Source organism: Lissotriton helveticus, chromosome 11 (assembly GCF_964261635.1).
Source record: "Lissotriton helveticus chromosome 11, aLisHel1.1, whole genome shotgun sequence".
Taxonomy (NCBI): Eukaryota; Metazoa; Chordata; class Amphibia; order Caudata; family Salamandridae; genus Lissotriton; species Lissotriton helveticus.
The window spans coordinates 221,477,688-221,500,508 of record NC_136072.1 but is presented as its reverse complement, the minus strand read 5'-3'; the positions used below and the strand labels follow the sequence as shown (position 1 = coordinate 221,500,508).

General features: G+C 47.8%; 1 protein-coding gene across 1 annotated transcript in view; it reads right to left on the bottom strand.

The window, feature by feature from the left end:
- Window positions 1–22,821, bottom strand: part of SLC33A1 (solute carrier family 33 member 1) — a 179,141-nt gene that overhangs the window by 102,939 nt on the left and 53,381 nt on the right. Inside the window, exon 3 of the mRNA XM_078667726.1 lies at window positions 9,367–9,557. Coding sequence (XP_078523852.1) covers window positions 9,367–9,557 — 191 coding nt within the window. The remainder of the gene's footprint in view (window positions 1–9,366; window positions 9,558–22,821) is intronic.

The following is a 22,821-nucleotide window of genomic DNA, read 5'->3' as shown; positions in this document are numbered from 1 at the left end:
GCAGCAACATCTTTTTTTCTAATAAAAGGTATCAGTTGGGTCCACATACCATGCAGCAGATGGCCATCTTGCTGTTCACCAGGCCAAGCCCTCCAGCCAGGTGATATTTAATAGCTTTCTTATTGAGTGGGAAATGATTGCCCAGGCATACATTCTGCACAGTATTCACTTGCAAGCCTGGCTTTGCTGGATGTTTAGGGAGATATGTGATGATGTCCAAGATTGAAGTTATTAGGCAGAGGCTAGTAGATTTGTTTTTGTATTCAAAATGTATTAAAATTTTCTTGCAGGTGCCAGGGCATGATTTTCCATCGTTAGAGAGGAGCAAAGAGCTAAAACTCAGCAATCATATGGAGCCATAGACACTTATCCTGTCAGACAGATGAGGGTTTTGTGGCTCACTCTACTAACTAATAAACTCCGGCTATCTTATTTGACCCCATGCTTACAGGTTTAAATCCGAGTGGGTCCACTAAGTGTTTCATGCTTTCTAGGTCAATAAAACAAGTTGGATAACAAACATCCATTAGCTCTCGAAAATACCAAAAGACTTACTTGGTGGCATCATTTGCAAACAGGTGAATTGGAGTCATACATAGCATATGTCTAAGTGTATAGGTTTACAATACATTGAAAAAATGCCAATTATTCTGCATCACTTCCTGCTCCCCCTCATCTATGTGACCCCTGGGGAGTCACAAGTAGTCTCCCATTATTTAGACATACTGAACAAGCCATATGAAAAACTGTAAGTCCCAAACTCAGGGTAACTGTTCAACCGTGCGTTGTCCGGTTTGTCCATTTTCCCATAACATTATAGGAGTCAATCTCCTTGGTGGTGGTGGTGGGGGGGGGGGAAGCAAGGGGGGATTTACATGTCACTATCTCACTATAGGAAGCATCTTTGCAAGTTACAGGGGGATAGGGTCCCTGCCGCCTGGTCAGTCTCACCAAAAATTATGTCTTCTATATTTCTTGCAGGGTTTCAGGGGGAACCCTCTATGCTTTCTGTGTCCACACGTTCACCCAAATGTACATCACTTCTAGTTTTCCATGATCTCAGCACCTCTGTCCACAGTTCCGCCATTGGGCAGCATCGACCCCTCGGGCATCCTTCCTTTGTAATGCCCTCTCCTCCACATTGGCCTACATATCTATATCTTTCCCAAGCTGCCAACGTAGGACACATCACCGGTATCCATATCAGTGCTATCTGTCTTCTCACTAGGACCAGGGCCAGGTCTGCAAATCTCGAGCCCACCCTCCTTGCCTTTAGTCTGGGAAATCCTATCTAACTATGTATAGGCGACACAGTTGAAGTCGGCCTCCAAAAGGAGATTGTTTGTACCCATAGAGGAGAGGGGCGGGGACAGAGCCCTGACATACTGAAGCTGGTCTGGTACAGGGCAGAACGCTCCCTAGCATGAGCACCCTACCAACAATCTACCCTTCACTATTACATATCTGCCTTTAGGTTCAATAATTGAGTGCTCTACCTCAAAGGCGTGCTAACACAACAGTGCGCCCCTCAAGAATGCGGAGTAGAAGGTGGCATACCACTGGCCATGCCGCTGACTTCGCAACCAGGCTCCATCCTCCGGTGGGATGGGAGTCCCTTGTAACATTGAAATATGCACCTCCCTGGGGGTAATGTCGCTATGAGTTTTATGGCACTTAGCCGCTGTCCCCATTCCCCTTACATTCTAGGATAGTAATTTCCCCTCATGGTAAAGATGTCTCGCGCGACATGTGTATAAGTAACAATCTCCTTGGCTCCCAAGCCCCTCCCCCACCTCAAGCCCCTCCCCACCTCAAGCCCCTCCCCCCCCCTTCATTCTCAATAAAAGCTATAGTAGGCGCAGGACGATCACCAAACACCCCAAAAGAGTAACTCCTGATCCCCAGTGCAGCCTCGCAACTGCTGAATGCCCGAACCTGTAAAAGAAAACATTAAGAGTAGATGGTCTCCCCTAGTTCCCTAGTGGGGACAATCTGGCTATAGGGCAGTAGACCAGAGTCTCCTCCTTCAGCCCATCACTTAAAGAGATTTTTTGACTAGTGTTCGGCCCATCGCCCCAGACCAAAATAATGTCTCACCTCTGTATCATGAGGCCAGTGTTCACCACCCCAGCTGTGAGCCGCCCCACTCGGATATCTCATGCACCCTCTGCAGAGGCAAGACACAGTCTACTGTTCCCCATCTTACCGCAGGGCGGATCCCAGTCACCAGTACAGGAGTCAAATCAGTTTGTCCATTGAACCTGTGGTTACCACAGGAAGTACAGTATCACTCTGGACTAATTCCCCAGTTGAGTGGTCCGTTCTGTGGTCAGACGACCCATCTGTACCTCTTTCTATCTTTCTACTGTCTGGTACGACATTACCTTTGCCACTGCCTGTAATGCCGACATCCTTTCCTGTGCCGTCTGTGATGGGGTGTGTTTATTTAGCGTAGTTTTCCTGATGGTTCTCAGTAACCTTCTCCGAGCCAGTCTGCTCGCGCGCCTCAGGGTCTCCCAGTGCGCCCGTCTTGTACGTCGCCAACCAGGACCATACAGCCTGCAGGGTGTCACAGAAGTGAGTCTTAACCTCCTGGATTATTCGACACTTGGCTGGGAACATTAAGGAGTACTAGATGCCTTCCTCTCGCAGGGCCTTTTTCACCTTCAAGAATGAAGCCCTCTGGGCTTGCACCTTCGCTGTGAAGTCTGGGAATATAGATACCTTACTATTGTCGATCACATATGGGCTGTTGGTTCAAGTGTTTGGGATTAGGATATACCACTCAATGTAGTGCAGGACCCTCGCCATCTCAGGGAGAGGGTCGCCTCGGCACTAGTGGGCACAATGGAACTCAATGGACCCTCCCAATGGCAAAGAACTGTGTAAGCATTCCCGGCACCACCGTGGTTCAAAGCCAACCCTCAAGATAAGTCACCATGTCTGTGCACTCCGCGCCGCCCCCCGTTATTATTTGCAACGGTTCCGGCCCTCCATTCGAGCTTTGACACCCTAGCAGTCAGTTCATTAATTTTACGGGATGTAACGGTCTGTTCTGGCTGCAGCACTTCTATTGCCTATCCCACATCCTTCATTCTGTCTACTAGTTTGTGGTGTAACAACAGTAGGGGGGGGGGCCTCAACACCACTGCATCGGGCCCACAGCGGTAAATTGGTCATCTTGGGTCACTGTTACCTTTCCAGCTGGTTGATACAACAGGATTAATGATGGGCCTGAGCCGACTGCTCATGCGTCCGCCATGATCTGCATCCTAGCCACGCCACCTTGGTGGTCAAAGTTATGATCAAATACACATTATGTTACCCTAAAGGAAGACCAGTAGCTCCATACAAAGATGGTCGAGATCTACACTCTGAGTCAGCTGTATGAATGAGTTCTGGGTAGTCATTAATCCTTTCACAGACCATCATAAAAAGGATCCACTGTACAGGAATCTTCATTAACAGCTAAAGAATAGACAGTTTTCTAGAGACATGGACCCAGGACTCTACAAGAGGCAAAACTGTTTAATTGTGAGTTCCCATTGTCGCAAACCTATCCTTATTTGGTTTGCTCCACCTCTACATGGCCTACACTAGGGGGCTGCAGGATGCCTTGAAGAATGTGGTACTATGAGCGAGCCGCCACTGGGACTCGGAACCCCATGCTGACTGCCATGTACGCGGCTTAGAACAGGCCCATAAGCTCCTTTCGGTGGATGCACACCTCCATGACAAGACTCCCTTCTGGAATAACACTAGCATCAGCATAGGGAGAGCCATGCTGGATTGGGCCCTTGGCACGGAACCGGGATCCTCATGCACCTGGCCTCTAATGGCAGCCTTAAGTCTATTGAAGCACTGAGGGGCAAATTTGTCCTGTCTCACACTCCGTGATGGTGCCACACACAACTGCATCACTGCCTGCTGAGCAAACTGGGTCCCCAAGTCTGGTCCATCCCCCCGGCGTTCTCTCACCTTAACACCTGGGGCCAGTTTAAGGGTGTGATGTCCACATTTTACAACCTCCATATCCGCCACCTCTACTTCCGGCCCCAATTGATCATCCCCAGGGTGACCTGGCAGGCTCGCCTACAGGTGGAATATGAGTAGGAGGATTAGGCGGAACTCTTAGAATGCCTGGGCCGGAAGTCCAGAAGGCCCGGATGAAGCTCAGTCTTTTCAAGATTCTTCAGGGCGGGCACTGGATCCCACCACAGCTTCAGGCTGAGGGATTGCTTCCTCACTCTGCATGATAATGGTGCAACAAAGCGTCCTGCGATGTTGTACATATTCGGTTAGATTGTCCCACTATCCAAACATTCAGGACGGCGGGTGGGGTCTATACTTCGGAAATCTATGATGTATCCTCGCCGCTACCAGGTCCCTTGATTCTCCCCCATGATCTGCCAGACCTCCCCCAGCTGACCTGCCATGCCCTCCGCTTACTAGAGACTGCCAGAATTTGTATCCTACGACACTGGTGCTTCCCGCAGATGCATGAGGAATGGCTCGTGGCAATGTACAAGACTGCGTCCTATGAGAACGTTATTTACGACTTGATGGTTAAAGCTGATCTTTCTTCTCACATGGTCCCCCTTTCTGCAGGAGGACCCCATCCCCACTTCCCCACCTCTCCGACACCTTTTCACGCAGATTCCTCCTCGTAGCCGCCCACAGGTCAGCTGTTGTATCCATTCCCCCCCTCACCCCCGCTTCACTGTACTAGAGCTCTGCCTGTCGTCGCCTCCTCACCCCCCTCCCTATTTCTTCGTTACGCCTTCACGCTCTTCTTCTCCACCCTCCCATATATTGGTACTGTTTGGTTTTGGTGCATGTATCATAAGCATTGGTATTATATTGATGTTTTCTGCAACTTTATTCCTGCCAATAAAAATAAATGGTTTAAAAAAATAAATAAAAGATATTGTGGGGTGAGTATATGCACCAAATTCAGCTCTGCACCTCAAGGGTGAGGCCAGGAGGAACAGTTCCTAGGAAATGGCCAACTATAGTGTATTCTACTAGTGCAGGAGTGGTCAGTAAACTTCTCCACTGGGAGTACGGGCTCTGCTATAATGAAGCCTAGTTTCAGCTCAAACAAGATTATGAAAAGACATGTAACCAATCTGCAGTAGAGTTGCTTTTACTTAGGTAAATGCAATGGTAATCCACAGATCATCATACATGGAGATAGAAATTAGTTTGTTATGGCTGAGCCATGAAAACCGGATTAGGAAGTTGTGATGTGACAATGATGCTTTACGTGCTTGTGCAATGTGGAATCTAGCATTAAAACAGAGATTTACAAATGCAGGCAATGTGGTTTTTGGAATGACAGGTGCTTTACAAACTAAGGAACTTGTGAAACTGGTATGGCAATGTGTGGCTTTCATACTGGGACAAAGCAGACACCAACATCGTAACAGTGTCTGTACCTCAGTAAATATCTAAAGGCACCACCTACCCCGAGGAGCCTCCTCCCCAAAGTATGCAGTCTTTTTTCAGTGACCACCACAGACCTTATAAAGTAGGATCACTCCTCCCCTACTCTAACATTGAGATGTTCTCCAGCATAACTGAAACGCACCCTTGGCAAGCTGGCACACGTAGCATCATATTAATAGTACAGCGGATCCAGTGGACTCTTAACTAGGAAAATATAGAAATGTCTATCAAACGTAAATGTGGTGTAATTTCTCAGGACGGGATGTTGTACCAGTATTTGTTTAGTGAGGCAAACCATCAAATAGAAATGCATCTCCTGCTGAAAAAATACTTTCCTGCTTTGCAGAGTGATTTGTATGTAGTTATTTTTGTAGGTAAATATTATATTTTGTGGAGTAATATTCCTCCACTCTAAGCTGGAAGACCACCAAGTATTTAGATACTTTTTTAGTCCCCCTTCATAGCTGCCTAGAAATCCCATAAGTTATAAAATGGTAGGTTCCTTTATACATTTCATTGGCAAGAGAACCCCTGTAGAAGGTCGGACTCAATTACAATGTATGTACCATGCAATATGGGGCAAATATGAAAAAAACAAAACTTCAGGGCTGATTTGGAGTACCAATCATCATGGGTTATATACAGGTAAACCAGGTCCTTCCTAGTGGACCGGAGAGAAATTGTGTAATCCTAATGAACAGGAATCAAAGTATGTGGCTCAACTTCGATACAGGTTTTGACCATGCTCCTAATGTGCCCCGATTTTCCTGGGCTATCCACGACGCCACAATAACTCCAGGAGCGGAGACTGGCCATGGGTCAGATCATTGGTACCCATCTAAATTCCTCTGCAGCATCTTCGGGCCCCAAGTAATCATGGCGGCCTCTAGTCTGATTACCGCTTGCAGATCCGTTCCAGACACAGACTAGGTGCCTCTACACTTACACTCTATGAATCCTTCACACAAACTTGCATTTGGTGCTTCTGTACCAAAGAATCTCTAGCTGTGGCGATCTCAAGAAATCCAAAAGTATATCAGAAGGCTTTCCTTTCAAAAATAGGGTCAGACACCAAGGAATGCAGAACTAGGTAGCCCATCTAATCGTTGGACAAAAGAGTCCAAAATATGTCAATACTAATTATGCTTTCTTTGCACCTGCAGAAACATGGTATAGTGTTGAAGGAAATACATTAATGGCCTTTCACGGTACGGAACAAACTTTAAAAAAACTTGTTAAAGCCAGTTTAGCTCACTATGCACCCAAGGATGGTCACCAATAACAGACTCTGTATATGCAGAACTGTATTTTCACTTATAAGTCGATGCATGTACAAGGAGTCTGTTATGTGAATAGAACACTGTGAAGGGGCCACGACCCCTACCTTGGCGAAGCCGCGCCTTCCCTCGCGATCCCGGCGCCCGCCATCCGATCCTCGGGCGTCCATAGCAACCCGGACTCCACCCCTCTCTCCTTCCTTACAGGAACCAATCACGACGAGCGGGATCCCAGAAGGACTCTCCCGTGACCCCGGAAGTCCCTCCCACAGTCCAGAGGCGGAGCACAGAAAAGCCGGAGCCGAAGACAACAGGGCGTTCAAGCAGGAAGACTCGTGGCAGGAGACAGCGTGCGGAGAACCCCGGGAGCCGAGCGGTGAAGCGGAGGAAGAAGAAGACGAAGTCTGGACGGAGGACTGGTGGAGAAAGCTGGAGAGCGGCCGCAACTCGCGGGAAGAGTTGCGGCGGGCCAAGTGAGTACAGACTTCCCTTGAGTGTAAATAACGTAGTGTACAGTAGGCCCTCCCCACCTTGCACCCAGCACTGTAGGATCTTGTATATAGATAGCCGTTTGTTTTCACTGGCACGATTGTAAATACTACCCCCTCACCGACCCGTCACTCAGTCACCCTTCTGCCTACCCCTACTTCCTCTTTCCAGCTCTTCCTCCTCCCCACCCTACCTCACGTTCGCTGGACTTCCCACACAACCCCGGTGAAGGTAGATGGCTTTACACAGTTCTGAGTAAAAGAACTAACGGCCCTCTTTTTCTCTCCTTCCCATACCTCTGAGGAACCACCGTCCAGCTGCTCAACCGAACCACCCCTCTCAGGAACCCTCAACCCGCCTTCCAGTCAAGTACCTTCCCTCCGCGAAGAGCCATCACCTCGACGCAGAACCAAGCCTCACTTCAGGACTCTGTTATCCCTTTTCCTTCCCCTTGAACTGTGTACAAAACATTAAAGATCGGCTAAGAGATAGCCCACTACATACGGCCTCCACGCCTGTTATTCCGGTCCGCCAACCCCCCACGACCACAAACACTTTATGCTCAGGGCTCATTCCCATTCAACTGGATTCCATTGTGAAAACTATTTCCTACAATTCAGGGTGTCATTGAACATGCATCTGTTCCAAAAGAGTTTTGACTGGCTTCTCAGCTGACAATACAGGCTCCAGTAACCTGTCCATCTCCCTACCATGAAGTCACCTGATAATCCTGCTCTTTGCTTTGCTGCCATCCCCCGATGCTTTGGGTAACAATTTGAAGCATCACTGGACTGCCGATCTGTGTGTACCTAAATAATTTACATTCAGTGAAGACGTGTTTAATGAAAGGTGCTGATCACCTGTGAGTGTATCCAGGCACTGAGAAGGTGAATGTAGGCATGCAGTGAGGCTGTGCCTCAGTACAGGCAATCTTGATGGTACCGCAAGAAGACTAATTGAAAACTCAGGTATTTAGCTTCATGCGGAATTTAAAAAGTGAAGAGGAGGAGCCCTGATATGTTGGGGGAGGTCGTTACAGGACTTGGCAGCTTGGTAGGAGAATGATCAGCCTCCCGTTCTGCTTCTGTGGATGCGGGGTGTGTGCGAGCGAGAATGATGTCGACTGAAGTTGTCTGATGTGTTGGTGGAAGTGAAGCCAGTGATTGAGGTATGCGGGTCAAGTGTTGTGTGTAGTGACTTGAATGCGCGTGTGACTAGACTGGGAGCAGGAGATGATATGGTGTGGGTTCAGTGCAGGAGGTCGATGACGAGACTGGCTGTAGATGGTTTAAAGACTGAAGAAGCTGAGTTGGGATGCTGGTTTAGAGTGCAATGATGTAGTCCAATCTGCTGGTAATTAGGGCCTGCGTGAGGGTGCATCTGGTGTCCAGTGGGAGCCTCTTGAAGAGGTTACATTACATGCAGAGGATGTGGAAGCACGAGGAGGTGACGGAGTTGACGGAGTTGACTTGGGACTCCATGGTGAGGTAGGTGTCCAGGAAGAGGTCTAGGTTCCAAGCATGGTCGGGTGGGGTGGGTGTGGGTCGAAGTTTGGAGGGCCACCAGGTGGAGTCCCAAGGTGAGCACTTATTTCCGAAGATTGGCACTTCAGTTTGTGGGTGTTGAGCTTGAGGCAGTGGTCTTTCAGCCAATTGGCCACACTGGTAATGCATTGTTTGAGGTTTGTCTTGGTGGTGACGGTGTTGACAGAGAGGAAAAAAATAACCTGGGTGTCGTTAGCGTAGAAGTGGACGTTGATTCCGTGGGCTCTGATGTTAACCAGATGAGTCAAGTACATGTTGAAAAGTATGGGGCTGAGTGATGATCCATGTGTGACCCTCCAGGTGAGGTCTGTGGGTTCTAATGTGAATGGCAAGTTGTTGGGATGAATATATTGTATTCCACTAAAAATGTGTTCGTCCACCAACTACAACAGCCTGTTTTCATAAGAGGCCAAATCATACGTAACAAACAAGCATGTCAATCCCGTATTAGCAATGAAATGAATTACCAGTTCTGTTGATTTAGCATGTGTTGCTTTTACAATTTCAAAAACAATATAGTGTATCAAGCACACAAATAATCATTGGTTCAATAGAGTGAAAAATACCACACAGTTCAATATGCAAATAACCCACGTGTGCCTACTCACTTTTGCTGTTAAGATCATGAGGCAGAAAGTAAGTACGGTAGGCATCTTGATGATGGATAAAAGCAGCGTGTAGGTTTCCTTAATGCTTTGAGTTTCTTCTTTGGGTGGCCTTCCTTTACTGTTTTCCTTTTTCAAAAAGGCAACCAGGGTGGTAGTTATTAAAAATACAGCTCCCCAGAAAAACATGAAATCTGAAAGAAAAGCAGACTTTTCAAAACCACTCTTAAAATTAATATAAATGCTCAAGTGTGTCTTAAACTCTTGGATTCAGAATAGGTTAGACTTTAGCCATCAATTTCGAGTCAGGAATTTTCTTATGTGAATTTCGCCACTTAAATGCACACAGATAAAGAGTGAGAAGACAAATGGGAGCAGAAATATGGCATGGGAGGGAAAATGAAAGGCAGACAGCGAAAAACTGACCTTTTTTTGTTTTAGTTAAAACTAGAGGAGGACAAAGTCAGGTGAATTTGTGAAACGTCCTCAGCAAAAGCTTCACACACACAACAAAACATGTTTAGCCATTCTAGGGCATACTAACAATTACAATGTACTGCTGCAGGATGCCCAGACTAGAAAGGGAGCAACAAGGAGCAGCAGGAAATCCAACCTGTGATCACCACCACACTGGTTGAAAGGGTTGGGAAGATGGAGAGGTTTCACACGTGTTACGGTGACAATGGGTGAGTAGGGAGGTCTGGTGGAAGAAGCAGGGTCAGGAGACCATGGGCCCTTGTGGGGTGCTGGACTATGGTTCCACAAAGGGGACTTAGCAGGGGAGTGAGGTCTTGAGGAAATGGGCAGAGGTTAGAACTGAGGTAAGTAACTGTGCAAATTCTGCACTATACAAATAATTAAAACAGTATTTTTTAAAACCAATTAAATGAAATTACAAGTTGGCTGACCTTATTACTTTACACTCCCCAGATTAGAATTTGGCTCAAGCGTCTTCCATGAAAACCATTCTTAGGGCTGATTACGGCTTTCGGCGGCGCGGTCCGCCCACCAGATTACAAGTAATTGTGAGATCTGGCAGGTGGGCAGCTTGGGGGTCCTGCTGAGGTGCTGTTTAACTGCTCAAAGTGAGCCTTAAACAGCACGGCAGTGGGTCCGCCAGTGCACCTTGCTGCACAGGAAGGAATTCACCATGTCGTGCATTTCTTCCCATGCAGGAACTCGGGGAACAAAACTACAGGGGGACACAATAAGTATCCCCCAGCATGCACCCCTGTGCACAGGGGCAAGAGGTGGCCCTGTAGGACCCCCTTTTTTCCCCCTCACCACCAGCAGTTACATGGCGGAAGAACTGCCATGACACTGCTGGCCGTGAGGAAAGTCGCAATATGCTTGGCGGTGCCTCAGGGTACCACCAAGCATATTGCGGCCCTCAGACCACGTGGGACTGCCAGGGAATGCGGTTACCTTGTGGTTGCAGTGATGCAATGGCGGTCCGACTGCCAAAGTCCTAATAGGGCAGTCGGACCGCCACCATCGAATCCTCCCGAATCTGGCGATCCTCAGACAGCCAGACTCTTAATCAGGCCCTTCCAGTAAATACAAATACAAAATGGGGTAGTGAGTTGTATTGTGTATTTATTAATGTACACATGTTTAGAACTCTGCTATTACCTTGTGGTGTCTGAGGCAACAGTGGCAGGATTCAATCTGCTGTCAACCGTCATTTGTGATCAGTCACTGGCATGGTTGGCGTCATTGCTGCGATTCCTCATTTTAGAACAATAACCTTGTTCACTTAAAGTGGGAATTACAAACCGGAAATAAAGCCAATAGCATTGGTTTTGGCATTGTGTAGCACACAGACCCATACAATTCACAAATTGCAATGAAGAACTAAATACACTTTGATATTCATAAACTACAACATATTAACATATACTATACCACCTTGTTAAAGTAATAAACTGACAGTGAAAAGAAAAGTTATATGAAAACATAATACATTGGAAAAGCCAATAAAATAAAAACAAACCAACTTAAACTACATTTCCCCTTACATCATAAACATAATGGCCATAAGGACAGTCACACGTGTGCATATAAATCACAGGTACATGCAGTACCCAACACACACAACACCCACATACACTTGTATGCAGAAACCAAGTCATACAGGTACCAATGCAAATGGCCAAAGATTGAGAAAACCATGCACACAGACCTACAGACACATTGACTAAGTGACATGTAAGATCCATGTCATACAGGCCAGCAGAGCACATATAACACACACTGTTAGAACTGGCTATTTCTGGTAGGCTAAGGCTGACGCCAAGGCCAGGCAGAAACCACCATTCTAGTCAGGGCAAGGGAGTCACACGCCAAGATAACCCCTGCTCACCCCCTTGGTAGCTTGGCACGAGCAGTAAGGCTAAACTCTGAGGCAATGTGTAAAGCATTTGCGCCAGCACACAACAGCAACAACATCCTAGGCACACCTCAAAAGGAACTCCACACAAGGGTATGTAAAAATAACTTCTGTATTGTCAAAACACATCAGATAGAAATCACACATGTACATTGTGCCAACTGGCACGGGCAATATTCACAAGGGATTATGTACAAGACAGGGCCACATGGGCCACTGTCATATTCAGCACTTAGTAGAAATAGCACTTCTAGAACTTAGAATAAGTATAGCACAAAATAACAGTTATAAATCACAACCAGTAACTACTGGTAACAGGTAAGTACCACCTGCCACCCTGCGACCCCTGGATGAGCTGCGAGCTAAATGGGAGGAGGACATTGGGCGGTCTATTCCTGAAACGACATGGCCACAGCTGCTGCGCCGAGCATGGAAGGGCACTAGGAACGCCAGGTTCCAATTGGTCCAGTTTTTTACCCTGCACCGCGCATACCTAACACCGACGAAAATCTCGCAATACTGCGAGGGTGCGTCCTCACTCTGCCCTAGATGTGGGACAGCGGACGCGGACTTCGCCCACATGTTTTGGACCTGCAACAAGCTGGCCGGTTATTGGGAGGCGGTAATGTCCTGCCTGAATGCTGTCACGGACCGGCAGATCGATACTGACATGGGCACCTGCCTCTTATTGTGGTTCCCTCACACCCTCCGCAATCGGGTTACCAGTAAATTTTGCGACTTGGGTTTGGTATTAGCCAAACGTGAAATCTCCATGCACTGGAAATCTACCCAAGGTCCCAGCTACTTGCGTTGGAAGATCACTCTAGAGCGCTGGGTGAAAGCAGAGAGTACCTTGCGGCTGCGGCAGGCTAGGAGCCTAGATAATGACAAAGCACTGGCGGTGGCTAGGGCGTGGGAGGCCCTAGTTGTGGCGCTCCAGCAACCAGAGGGTGGCCAGAGCGAAGATGAGGGAGAGGCACCAGGATGAGGGTACTGAGTACGGGGACACCTCACACTCACCAAGGCGCACACACTACTTACACCTATTGATGGCGGATTTGGAGGTCCTGACATCCCGTTGAAGGACATTACTCACCTTTACCGAGGTCCTGCCCAGGGCAGGCAAGCGATAACATGTTAACGATTGGGAGGGAGGATTGTGACACACTGGCAAGGAGGGTGGAGTACAGGGTGGGATGGGTCTGTTGGGGGATGTTCTATATAAAAGGTGTCTTGTTGGAACTGTACTGATATACTACATTATCGGCTGATGCCTTGATTGCTATTTTCCTGTAATGTACTTCCTACACTTGATTACCAATAAAAACTATTTTTACAAAAAAAAAAAAAAAAAAAAACAGGTAAGTACCACCTACGCAACCCTAACCACCTTAGGAGAATGTCACGCAGGGAACCAGGACCTCACTAGGACCACCTGTACTGGAAAGAACAAACACCTAAGAATAAAATACATTTAGGGGTATCAGCAAGAACACATTACACATGATGCATCAAATCACATTCAGAGGTGCAGGGAAGGAAAAACACATGATGCATAAAACATACATTCAGCGGTGTAATAACAAGGCACATGATGCATCAAAAACACATTCAGAGGTGCAAAATCAAGGAAGACACATGATGCATAAAAACATTCAGAGGTGCCAGACCATAACTTCATAGCGCAAAAACACATGATGCATAAAAACATTCAGAGGTGTAAGATCAAGGTGCGTAATCATATTAAATGCATTACATTTCCTAGCACCACATCACATTGCGCAAAACCCACATTAGGCAATTACCATCACATAGATAATGACATTGCGCCTAAATAAAGTCACATACCAGCCCCCATCTAATAAAGGGACTGGAGAGCCCTGTATCCAGAATGTCAGGGCGCGCTGCCAAGCAGCGCCAGTCAGGGGTGCGCCACCGGCGCAAAACCTAAACGTTGCAAGTGCCCACTACTTGCTGGGCACCTGGGAACAATCACAAGACCTAAACGGTGCAGCTGCCCACTAATTGCTGGGCAGCTGGGAATCAAAAACTGCGACAGGGTCCTCACTGACCCTAGAACAAAAGCTGCGCCAAACTGGAGCCAAACAGGCTCTGACACAAAACTGCAGGCTGGAGCCACACAGGCTCTGAAAAATCTGCGCCCAAAGGCTGGAGCCCTCTGGCTCTGGATTCACCTGTGCCCCCGGGGCACCCTGGCTCCTTGAGTAATCAAATATGGCCCCCAACGTTGGAGCCACGAGGCTCAGAACCAATAACCATGCCCCCATAGCGTGTGGAGTGCACTGGCGCTAAAACAACCATGGTGCATTTTGGCGGGAGCCACCTAGGCTCTTAAATCATTATTGTGCCCCACTGAGCCACACATGGGCTCGGGAAACTAATGGGGCATTGGGGGAGCCCACAGGCTCCTTAAACAACTTGACGTGCCCCCTATAAACAAAATGCGGGACCATCACGGGCCTACTAGCCCCGAGAACAACTCTCGCCATGTTGGAGCGGCCCACTGAGCACACGGGGCCGCTCTGACTCCATCTCCCCCCCCGGCACCATTACCACGGAGAGCCCCACACTTACCGGGCTCTCCAGGTGCAGGGAGCAGTCTCCGCTCGGCGGGGCAGCAGTGTCGCGCTGCCGTCCCTGGGGCCGGTCTCTTCCTCCTGTGCTGCAGGACCGGCAGCACTTCACTTTCGCAGGGCACTCACCAGGATACGGGAGCCCTGCCTGGTAGATGCTGACATCTTCTCTCTCGCCCCTTCTCTTCCGGCGGGCGCTTCCGGAAAGCAGCGCGGAGGGGTAGGCACCGGCATTGTGCCTCCCGCCCTCCTCCGCAAGACGACAGGCTGCACATCTTCTCCCGGGGCTCCCTCACAGCTCACGGGGCCCGGGCGGCCGTTCCACGGCCAGCTGCTTTTCTCCCCAGCCGGCGGCGGGCGGGACTTCCTGCCGGATTGCAGGCCCGGGCACCGTCTCCGCCGAAAGCTGCCTGACTTCCGGTTTCTGCGGCGCGAGGGCCGCGGTGGTGATTAAAAAGGGGCACAGCGAGGGGTGGGCACCCTCGGTTGCAAAATTAAACGTAGAAACGGGGTGAGCACCCGTTAGACACGTAAATAAATGGGCTGGCACCCATCACTAAAAATAATTAAATAAAGGCGCCGGGTGGGCACCGGCACTCGCACATAAAGCGCTCCCAAGCGCTAAAGAACCATCCACAGCGCTCCTAGCACTAGAACAGCAAACAAAGCGCTTCCAGGCGCTTAGGGAAGTCCACAGTCCAGCAAAGTCCTTCAGGGATCCAGGACCTCAATAGTCCAAGACATTAGGTGGAGTACAGCAGCTCCCAGCAAAGTAAAGTTCATCAGGTATCCAGGGGCTGGGCAGGGCTCAGGGAGTTCGCACATATCAAACTCGACCCTGCACTCCCCACACATCAGGAACTACCATGGGCATACATATTCCCCATTCATTCCTATGGGAGGGCAGGTCACTCACCACACATACACAGAGAGCTCACGCACTTTACACTGTACCACAATGAAAAAGTGCGCAAAGGCCTAAAATGACCAACACCAGGTTCCAGAAACAGGCTAGGAAAAAGCAAAAAGCAAAAAGTTTCAGGGTGAACCTGCCAAAAAGGGCCAGGTCCGAAACACACAGACATTGAAAGTGAAAGCACAGAGTTACACAATAAATCATCCAGTTACGGAATGGAAAATACACACATAGGCACAAAAGGATGGTGAGACAAAAACCTACAGAGGGAGAAATGCAAATGGCTGGACAGATTCAAGCTTAATCTTTAGAGTCGACAAAGATTAGATTTCATTTGAGATACAGAAACGAGTAGTGTACGAACGTCGATTCAATCTTTAGCTTCCACTCAGAGGAATCATGTATTTTGGATACGAACAAAAATTCATTCATGCATGTGTACGGATCAATGCAAATACTGGCAACCAAATATTCAGACATCCCATGGAGGCACCAACAACTTAACCACATTTAAAACCAACAAATACAGTATACATACCCTGGTAGGCAAACAGAGGAATCAATGGAAGCGTTGCCTGACAGAACAAACCTTAGACGTATCAATTCCAAATGATTAACAGAGTCACCCATAGATATGGACATGTATGTACAAAAGATATGGAGGTATCAATGCCCAGAGATCAACATCACAGGCAACAAATAAGAAGGAAACCTTATACTCCGAGCCAACCACAGACTAAACGTTGCACATAAAATCACACATGGTTGGTGGGTCGGAGGAATGGATAGAGTAGATGGACGAACGCACAATGTTTGGGTAAGACATGCTTCACAACAAGCAAATGTTTTGTTCCTCTATAGAGGAAATCAAATTTGAGGTGCAGAACGCAGAGGTGAGTCAATGCTCATTAAATTCTCCTTGGAGAAATCAATTCTACTGAAAGAATGAATCCATCAAATTTTATGCCACTACAAACTTCCTCTCTCTTTGAAATGACTGTATTCCTAGTACAATAGAGCACTCTGCAAGCCCACTGTAACCTGGGTTTCATTCTCATAAGCATACATAAACTCCATTTTAGTGCCTCCATGTACACCAAAGTCTGTACCCAACCTTAACTGGATTTCATTTTCAATCCAAAGAATACATTGGGTGTAGGGCAAACTCACTTAGTAACTAAGGTCAGAGTTTACTATTGGAATTGAGCAACAGTTTGCTGGAAAATAGCAAACATTTTACAACATGAATTATTTTTCTATGCTTGCCATTCAATTACATCTCCCTTTTTATATCTTCCTGCATAAACTTGAGAAACTGAGTAAGAGAAGAGCTGATGAACCACTTTGAAACAAGGACTTGGTTCAGCCAAGTAATGACCAGTCTCATAATAGTCTGTGGAAAATATATTTAGATATATTACCTACTGTTGGTCGCCAGTAAGTAGTTTTAGTTAGGACCTAGTTTCCATAGACAAAGTGTTTTTTTTTGTTTTGCTAATAACGTTAGTGCCTTTTGACAAATCTTCGCTGAATTTTCTCAGCTAGTTTGCCACTCACTTCAGCTGCTGTCTGGAAAGTTTTGCGGTGATTCGACAAGCGGGTGGGGGGGGGGGCAGATTAAAAGTGGGGGTCCCAAGACACATTTTCCCTATGCAATTTCCCATAGGTATTTCAGACACAACTGCAGCCTGAACTGCTGAACAGAATTACACCAAATTTGGCAGAAAGCTAGATCTTGGTACAGAAAGTGCGATTGTTGTGATCTGGTGTTAATCTGTACAGTAGGTTTTGAGTTAATAAAGAAAAAAGATTTATAGATATCTGGGCGGAGCCTAAGCACAGATCTCATCCTGAGATCTGACTGGCTGCCAACAGTTCAACCAGGAAGTTGTGTCTACCATCTGGGGACTCGGACTCGGCGAAAACATAAAGAGAGTTTTATTCATGTGAAGTTATGCGTTTGCCAGTCCCAATCTTCCTGCAGACTGGGCTCTCTTCTTCACCACCCGATGGCAAGTGTCTACACAGACTAAACCACCTGCCTTCAGTGCTACATCAGCAGAAGCTTTCTAATATTAAGGTGCAGGACCAGCGTGTATCTTCGATGTAATCCAGGAGAGCGGTCCCTGGTTTCCCACTGCTGCCTCAGGTGCCATGTTGGTCTCCTCAACCACCTCTCACGCAACAAGGGAGGCATCAAGCCAGGAGTGACTCTGGGACAACCACACCTTTTGCACCAGGATCTTGGCTCCCTTGTGAGCTGCACTGTCTCACGGGTCAGGTGAAGGTGTCCGAAGGAGCAAGGGTACAGGGTAAGATGCACAGTGTCTAGGCACAACACCAGGCACTGTACCTGCCAGCATGCTGGGTTCTGGAGAGACCCATGCAAAGAGGAAGATGCGGTGTGAATTCATATATAAGATTAGAATGGAGAATAGTGGTATTGCTAAGTAAGCAGGGGCAGTTTAGGAATTTCTTATTGTAAAAGGGCCAAGGCTATGAGGATGGATTGCTATGTTAATCAAAGTTTGGAGAGTGGCAAATACACAGAAAGGTTCTTAGTGCTAAGGGGGAGGGAGGGGACGGGCTTTTCATAACGAGACGATGGTAGCGGGAGAACCAAGTTATTTGAAAAGCAAGGTATGGTTGTAGCTTTTGCCTGAATTTAGTAGGACAGGACATAGATTTGAGAGACATTGAGGAAGCATTCCAACCCTAAGAGCAGCAGTACCAATCTTAGGGTTTTTGCCAGGGTGCTTCAGCACCACCCTTTTAGTTGCTTGGCTAGAGACAGCAAAAGACATGACAGACTTATTTAATGTGTATGGTTCGTGAACTGTTTGGTGAATCTGGTCTTGGTTCATTAACTACATCTGCAAACCAAGTTCTTTTGGAATGGTTATTAGGGACTGTGTTGCTGAGTTCGCGGTTGCAGGCCATGCTCAGCAGGTATTGATGGAGATAGCAACACAAATTCCATGCAGTTGTTAAAATATGCTTTGGTAAAACACAAAACATTTACTGAAACAAAAAGTTTTAATAAACAGTATGGCCGGTCTAATGCTGCAGGACTATGATTTCTACCGTGGCGCAGCAAGGTTGGCAGGAAGAGGCAGATAAGGTAGTTTTCCCTCATCTAAAATGGTTGCCATATGGAATGCCATTCTGGCAGGTGAATCAATTAAAATTACACATAAGGGCTGGATGGCAAATCACTACAGCTTGTCAGATACGCTTAACCAGGTTGTCTTAAACTAGGAGTAAAATACTTCTAATTACAAGCAGTTCTTTAATTTGTTGAACTCATTGCATACTTTTAATCATGCAATTCAGTGCTGGTGTGGAGTTGGATATACAGGTAATCTGGCATGTGCCTAAGTATTCCTCTGATTTGCCTACATTTCTCGGGTACGGCTGTCAATAGAATGACTTTGTTCCAAGTCTGCAAGTCTTTCTGAGATGATCCTGGCATGTGACAATAGTTCTGCCAAGTTATTCCATATTGTATGACTACACTTCTGCCAAGTTATCCCATGTTTTATCTGCCAAGTCTGGGTTTGATAGCCAGTAGAACACAGACTTCTGGGACACTGTAGTTTTGCCTTTTCTATTTTAAGTGTGGGTTCCAATATACAATCCCAAGCAAGGAGTGCTATTGCCTAAAATCGCCACGTCTGACTGTATGTATTGTACTTGGCATGGGGCCACTAAGAAGATTTGACAGGGAGCCAGATTAGGTAGAGGCTGTCATAATGCTTTATTATCAAGACAGGTATTGCCTTGGCAAATGCAAGGATTCATTTACACAGAAATGGCAACTTTCGTAGGTGTATTTCCAGGCTTTCATCCATGGCCAGATTTAGATCCTTGCTTGCACTTGGAAAATAGACACACCAAGAAAAAGCCAGAACAAGTTTGGATTTCAAAGGTTCAAGGCCTGCGGATTCAAACAAGTAGTGACCCTGGCTAAGAAATGTACTTGCTTCTCGGTTTCATAATTCAATCAACCTGGCCTTTTGTTTACGATAGTCATGAATAAAAGAAGCCAAGCACATTTTTTCATCTACCCAGTAGATCCTTGGTTAGATGTGGGTAGTTTGAGACATCAGTCTCCTCCTGCCGGGGTAACTGGAGAAGGGAGTGAAGATGTCTGGCAGGAGGATTACTCGTACTCCACCCTGTTTAACCGCATGCGTGCGGCCGTTTTTCCCGCGGTGTGCGGCATTTTTCAAATTACCGCGTTACATGACGAGCTCAGCTCGTCATCAGCACACGGTAGGTAACGCTGATGACGAGCTGAGCTCGTCATCAGCATGGAAGGGGTTAAGGTCAATCAAGAAGCGTTATTTACAATTAGCACCCAATGTGATTTTCACTCAGTTGACGAACCTAGAGAATAACTTTGGTAGCTCAGAGCTACTTAAAGTCCACACTCCTTATGAAGGTTCCATATTGGTACACAGATATGCAATGGTTATTGTGTACTACTTGGAAGACCACGCTGCGAAGAATGTAGATGCATAAAAAGGTAGCTGCAGGTTACTTTGAACTCTAACCACTAATTGTCCACATAAATGGAGGTATACACAGATGTACAAAAATATTCTAAAAACGGAGTTGCCTGGTCTAATAAGGAATACAGGAAATGAAGCAGTGATATAAAAATACTGCTCTATCCCAACTAACCGACCCATACAGCCACTCCCACAAACACTCACAGACTTATACAGCCATTCACTCACCAACCCATACAGCCACTCCAACATTGATTATCAAAGGTCATAAATTACAGTTAGGAAATTAATGCAGAAAAACCTTAGAAATTAAGTAAAAAACTAAACCAAGGTTACAGGGAGGTTATAGTTAGGAAATAACATTAAAAAAAGTAGAAATTAACTGGGCATCTTAGGGCACAAGATATAGTTTCTTGAGATAAGTATAACTATAACTGCTGAATTTCTATGGTTTTGGGCGTGTAAAATCTGAACCTAACTATAATGTCCCTATAACCTTTGTTTTTTTTTGTATAGATCACACACACATATACACACTAAATATCCAAAGGTTACAGGTATGTTGTAGTTCGGTTCAGATTTGATACACACAAAACCATAGAAATTCAGCAGTTATAGTTAGCTGAGCCAACTATAACTTACGCCCACAATGACCCGCGCTCCCCCACCCTGTTGGTTTCAGGGCTGGGAGGGCGCTTCGAACCCTGCAGATGTGGCTGTGAGGCTGGCCATATATTCGAGGCTGCTGCTCCCTTTGCAGCCTATGTGACGGCTGGCCCTCCGGCTTTGGGATCACTGCGGGCACGCACCCTATGCTCTCCTGTGGGGGCCCCGCTCTGCGGTGCTGCTGGACACGCACTGGTTCTCTGCTCCTGCGGGCCTCCATTTCGAACGGTGCAGCCCTCTTGCTACCTGTGAAGACCAACTGCGGTGCCCTCCGATCCGGTCCGGCCCCCGTGGTGCTGTGAGTCTGCGGTAGGGGTGCGGGCGAAGAGGCAACTTACTGAACTCTTGCTGCTATAGTGGGAATATCTCTCTGCTGATCTATAATTGCCAGAACTACGCGAGGCCCTCTCCCTTCGGGCCCACTGGGATCACCTTGGAGACTGGCCACCTCCCGCGGCCTGCTCGCCCACACGCCGGGGAGCTGGTAGATCTATCCCTTTTGCGAAGCGGCGGCTCGCCGATTGCCCCAATGGCGTCCAACAGAGGAAACAGGTCGACGCAACAAAAATCAATCACTAAATTCTCCTGGAATGCCAGGGGGACGCCAAGGAGCCGGCGTCTGAGGGAGACCCGAAGACAACGCCTGCGTCGCCTGCTACGAAAACTCTGACTCTGGAGGACGTCATGGAAGCTATAGCAGGTGTGCGCACTTCCCTTGAGACGCGTATAGACTCTGTTAATATCGAGGTCACCCTCCTGCGCGCAGACCTCCGGAAGATGGACTCTAAGGTCAAGGATGTAGAGGTTAAGACTGCAGCTCTCATAGACGACACCTCAACCCTCCAACAGCAAGTGGCCCACCTTCAGAAACAGCAGCTGCAGATAGATGAACTGCTGGATGATTACGAAGGGAGGACGAGGCGCAAGAACGTCTGTATCCTGGGGGTTTCAGAGCGTATGCAGGAACCTGCAGACAGACCTCTTTGTGGAAAATCTCATATTGCAACACCTCAAGCCCAAACTTCTTTCCAGTTTCTTCTCCATGGAACGGGCCCTTAGAGTCCCTGGGGGTAGACCGAAACCTGGGCCCCCCCCCCGCGCCCGATTCTAGCCCGGGTGTTCAACTTTCGGGATAGAGACATCATACTTCAGACATCCAGGACAAATGCACCTCTGAAACTTGAAAATGCCAAAATAGGGGGAGGAGCTACGCTCGTAACCAAGATGGCCGAATAAGCTCCCGGCTCCGCCGACCTCCACCAGAAGCTCATGAATCCTGACTCCTATCCTGATTTCCCGCCGGACTCCCGCGCAGGTGAACTGCGCCTGACTCGAAAGGTGCAATCCCGGAATTTGTAGCTGCTCGGACGACAAAGATAGGTCGTGTGCCAGTCTTGGCCTACCCCAGATTTGAAGCCGGGGCCTCGAGTTTTAACCCGGCCGGGTTGGAGTTGAACAACATCGGCCGCGGACCGTGGGCGGTTCCGGTCTCCCGAAGTGGCGTTTTTCCTCTCCCGTTATGGATGGTGATTTGGTGACAGCTCTACCCAGCAACTACAGTGGCCTATTGTACCGACTATTTGTTCGGGGTTCCGCTGCCTGGAGGCCCCGTTGAGCTCCCGGGGTTTTCTGGGCTCGGTTCCTCGTGGGCGGTGACGGTACTGCTATCGTGCTTTGGACGTGTTAACGGTGGTTTCTACATTGCTTCTGCCCTGTGCCCCGGAGAAGTCGACCTCCGAGGTTCGGACACCCGCCCGGTCGCTCATTGAGGGGCGATGGAGCGGGCTGAAACTACACCGTCGCTACGCACTGTAATGGCCGCCATTTTGGAGCTCCACACACGATTCACCGCCACCTTCCAGGAGATGATCATAATTGTTGATCGTATAGGCTTTGGGACCGGATTCCGGCCCTTTGTTCCTGGAGAGCCGAGATACTTCTTCCGCGGAGAACGCCTTGAATGTTACCGAGGACCCTGTGCAGGATACAGACACGGAAATCTACTGCGACCCTAAGATGGCGGCTATCGAGCCCGACAGAACTGGACGTTTATTTAGCCCTATGTCGACCCCGCCCGAGATGGATGTGACTATCTTCGTAAGCCATTGTGACTTCTCCAACGTCTGTCGGACTACACCTTTGCCTCTTTTTGTGAGTGATCAAAACCGCTTTGCTGATTTTTCGCTGGAGGGCAGTGGATTTGCTTTGACTTTTGGACTCTGTGGCCGTCTATCCTGTTTTCCCTCCTATCAAATTGATCTTGACACTCTACTATTTTCTATTAATCGTGTTGTGATGGCTGATCGGCTGGACAGAGCCTGTGTGGAGAAACGCAGCGACCTATTTGTACTGGACGGGGTCATCGTGATGGATCGCGAG